Source organism: Vicia villosa, linkage group LG6 (assembly GCF_029867415.1).
Source record: "Vicia villosa cultivar HV-30 ecotype Madison, WI linkage group LG6, Vvil1.0, whole genome shotgun sequence".
NCBI classification, from domain to species: Eukaryota; Viridiplantae; Streptophyta; class Magnoliopsida; order Fabales; family Fabaceae; genus Vicia; species Vicia villosa.
In genome coordinates, this window is record NC_081185.1 from 12,388,898 (window position 1) to 12,392,902 (window position 4,005).

The 4,005-nt window shown below is 36.0% G+C and overlaps 1 protein-coding gene across 1 annotated transcript; it reads right to left on the bottom strand.

Moving 5' to 3' along the window:
- Positions 1 to 225: 225 nt before the first annotated feature.
- Positions 226 to 3,309, bottom strand: LOC131608912 (receptor-like protein kinase FERONIA). Its single transcript, XM_058880507.1, has one exon. The coding sequence runs from the start codon at positions 3,213 to 3,215 to the stop codon at positions 531 to 533; it is 2,685 nt and encodes an 894-aa protein (XP_058736490.1). The 5' UTR covers positions 3,216 to 3,309; the 3' UTR covers positions 226 to 530.
- Positions 3,310 to 4,005: the final 696 nt, after the last annotated feature.

Genomic DNA, 4,005 nt, shown 5'->3' on the forward strand with positions numbered 1-4,005 from the left:
TCCTTGTTAAAACTGATGGTTGAAACTTTCAGGTGCTTGCTGGTAGAGAATTGGTGTATCAGTCTTCTACTAAATCTTGGTAACTCATCACTGAGTGCCTTGGTAACCCTATATACCAATATCTGTTTACAATCCACAAGACTTGCATTTAAATATATGATTTAGTCATATAATTCAGTCACATAAATGTTATGAATTGAAAATTAACTTCTCCATCCTTAAAAAACTGAATAGGACATCAATCTTAAATTTTAACTTGTTTAAACATATAATCAATGTTAACACATTTCAGGTCTTTTATCTGTATCTAATATTTTCTCAATTCCTGATCGATATAGGACTGAACTCATACTTGAATTTCAAAATCTTTAAATTACGAGACATAGATTTTACATCATTCTCATTCCTAATTCATCTCATATATAACAACAAAAATATAAACTAAGAAATTGAACACTACATATAAATATTTGGATATTTATAATTATCATCGATCTACCGAGCTTTTGGATTCCCGACTTCCATACGATCTAACGCGCTTTTGGATTCCCAACTTCAGAAAACACATCAGTAGAAAACAGAGGTTGAGTTTCACTAGTGACTGAAATGGTACTTACCTTGCTGGTATTAGACCCATAATCACCACTACTACTTGTGAAACGCATGTCACTCCCATCGTCACTCGGAAACTTTGGATATTGTATCCTTTGCTCACTTTTTTCCTTTTCTTGAGTCCCACCAAACTTACTATCTTCCTCACTCATCTCCAACTGCAATGCAAACTCTAAAGCCCCAACAACATCACTCATGGACATCCTTTGACTCCCATCATCATGCAAACAACTCAACACCATCTGACAATAACATTTCAAACACTCCTCTGTTATAGAATCCTTTATGAATGGATCCACCATCTCTTCAATTATCACACCTTCCTTGTAACATCTTTGGAAGCGAACGACCAAACTCACGTTTTTCTTATCTACAGAACGAATTAAAGGAGGCCTCGCGCATAACACCTCTAGAAGCACCACACCGAAAGAGTACACGTCAGACTTAAGAGTCAATCTTTGACGTAAGTAGTACTCTGGATCCAAATACCCGATACTACCCTTCACCACAGTGCTGACATGAGTAATCGACATCCCCGTTGGTCCTACTTTTGATAGTCCGAAATCAGAAACCTTAGCCACCCATTTGTCATCAATCAATATGTTAGTACTCTTCACATCACGGTGTATGATATTGTGCTTTGCACCTGCGTGAAGATAATGCAACCCCCTCGCAGCACCCAATAGAATCTCGAGTCTTTGCTTCCAAGAAAGCGGTTCATTCTCCGAACCATAGAGATATTCACGAAGAGTACCGCGTTGCATGAAATCGTAAACAAGAATCATCTCTGCACCATCGTTACAATATCCAATCAGAGAAACCAAGTGAATATGACGAAGCTCAGATAGCAACTCGATCTCATTCATGAACTCGTTTTCACCTTGCTGAGAACCCGATTTCAAACGTTTTATAGCAACGGGTGTAGCTCCGTCGATGTAGCCTTTGTACACATTACCAAATCCTCCAACCCCGATGATAAAAACATCATCGAAGTTGTTTGTAGCAGCTCTTATCTCCCCTATTGTAAAATAGCGGCACAGATGGGAAGGTAAAGCCGAGGAGGAGCCTTCTTTCTTTGTCTTCAATGAACTTTCTTCCATTTCAAGAGGAGACTCAAATCTTCTCCGCCTTCTTACAAAAACCACTATTCCCACAACAACAAATGCTAGCAAGAGACATGAAACAACAGCCACAACAATCTTCAATATAGCTGACTTCTTCTTCGGCTTTTGTTGTGAACCAGGCAATCCTTTTTTCTGTGAAGATGTAACATTAGGATTCAATCCTGCAAGATTGTTGTTACTTGAATCACTTATTTTCAGTATCTCAACTCCATTCAATATGACATCACGGTATATTGTGTACATATCTTTTGGTACTCGTTGTAGCTTGATTGTAAGATTAACTCTTTCAATTTGAGTGCTTCCTTGTTGAGAGTACATAGTCACAGCATAATCCTTATAAACAGGAATCTTGTTACCACCACTCCACTCTATCACATCGGCATTTCCCTCCGCCAAAGTGTCTGCTATGAAAATCTGAAACACTCTATCCCGTGGTTTGGTTATTTTCGCATCAAACTCACAAAAATGTAACCTTACCGTATAAGTAAAAGCAGAATCAACTTCAAAATTCCATGTTACGTTATAATCATCGGTCGCATCCATTCCATAACTTCTTGCAGTTAAGTAAACGTCTTCTGGTGCAGTATAATTTGGAATGGTACCTTCTTTATAGTTGAGATCATGTTTGAAATCACTTGATACACTCTGTGGATATTGTTTCTCCAAGTAAAGAGGATAATCATTCTCCCAATTTCTAAACATGCCTGTATCAGCACTTGATGGAACTTGACTACCACCAACGTTGACTCTATAAACCGTTTCCAAAGCTTTGTCTTTAAGAATTTGGTTTTCTTGATTGTCAAACCCGACAAATTTTGAACGGTAGTTTGTGTCACTGAGATTAGTGTAATAGAGATAAGAAGGCATGGACACAACTTCGATCCCGTTAACGAAAGCATAGTAAACATTTGATTGGTTTGTGTTGTTGGGAATGAAAGTTATGTCTAGCTTTTCGTTAGGATTGATCTGGATGCAATATTCTTTGATGATTTTTTCCTCATCATCTTGAAGCCAAAGTGAAGGGTTGAAGTTTTCAAGAAGAGTAAGGTTGTTGTTTATTTTGACAGAAAAGTTTGCATTGGAGGTGGAGGGTTCAAAGTTTTGATAAGAAGTTGGATAAAAATGAAGGCGAATAAAAACAGGAGAAGTATTGATGCTAGAAAATGAGTATGTGAAATTTGAGAGAGAGACACGTGCTGATGTGTATGGAATTTCGGTATTTGAAAGGGAAGTAGGTTTTGTTGTAAGAGATAGGTTTGAGGATTTTGGTTCAGAGAAGGAAAAGATATTGGAGTTAAGAATACTATCACCAACCCAAAATCGTTTGTCTGAGGCAGTAGTGTTTGCTGAGTTACCACAACTGATTGCATAGTTGTAATCAGGGTTGTATGAGTTAGCAACTAGAGGTGAAAATAGCAAAAGGAGAGATAGTAGGGTGAAGATTTTAGTGTGAAATATGGTGTTTATGGAGTTTGCCATGGTTGTGTGGGGAGAGTGTGGAGAAGAGAAGATAGCTTTGTTGTTGATGAGGTTTGGTTTGGGATTTGTGGAAATTGCATTTATTATCTTTTTTTTATATGAATTATTATGAGGTATGATGGGAAATTTCTATGAAACTAACAACAATAGAGACTAGAGACTTTGAATTGGTCAAAAGGTCTTTTTGTGATGTATTTGTGATCACATATTTGTTGATAGGATAATAGTCTCTTTCTTTTTTCTAATTCAAAAGTCGTCCTTGCATAATTTTATAATTTTTGTTTTATATGTGACATTTTTTCATCTTCAAATTGGTAATAAGTTATATTATAGAATTTTGAATTAATGGAATGACTTAATATAAAAGAGAATAAATGATATTTCATATTTTATTTAAAATCAAATAACCTATAGTAAAATGAAAAAAAAAACAATTTTATCCAACATTGTACCATCACATTAGTGTATTTAATGACATAGACCGATATGAATAAATGTCATAAAACTTTCATACAATGTGGCCTCTATATCATGTTTATTTTTAAATGTTCAACCTAAAAGTTTCTTAAGTGCAATTTGTTGTTCCTTTTTTATTAGCTGCATCGTGCAAAACATGGGGGTATACAAGATGTTTTGGTGAAGAAGGAACACACGTGGGACACGATGTTCCCGCATATATGCAACATCTGGTTCTTGACAGCAGGCCAAGTTTGTTGCAGTTTGGAGCAAATTTTTTGATTGGATTTTAATCAGATTTGTTACTATCTTTTAGTAATGTGTGTTGTGATTT

What these genes read in the sequence shown, in the direction of transcription:
- LOC131608912 (XM_058880507.1), bottom strand. Translation starts at nt 3,215, where the DNA reads ATGGCAAACTCCATAAACACCATATTTCACACTAAAATCTTCACCCTA.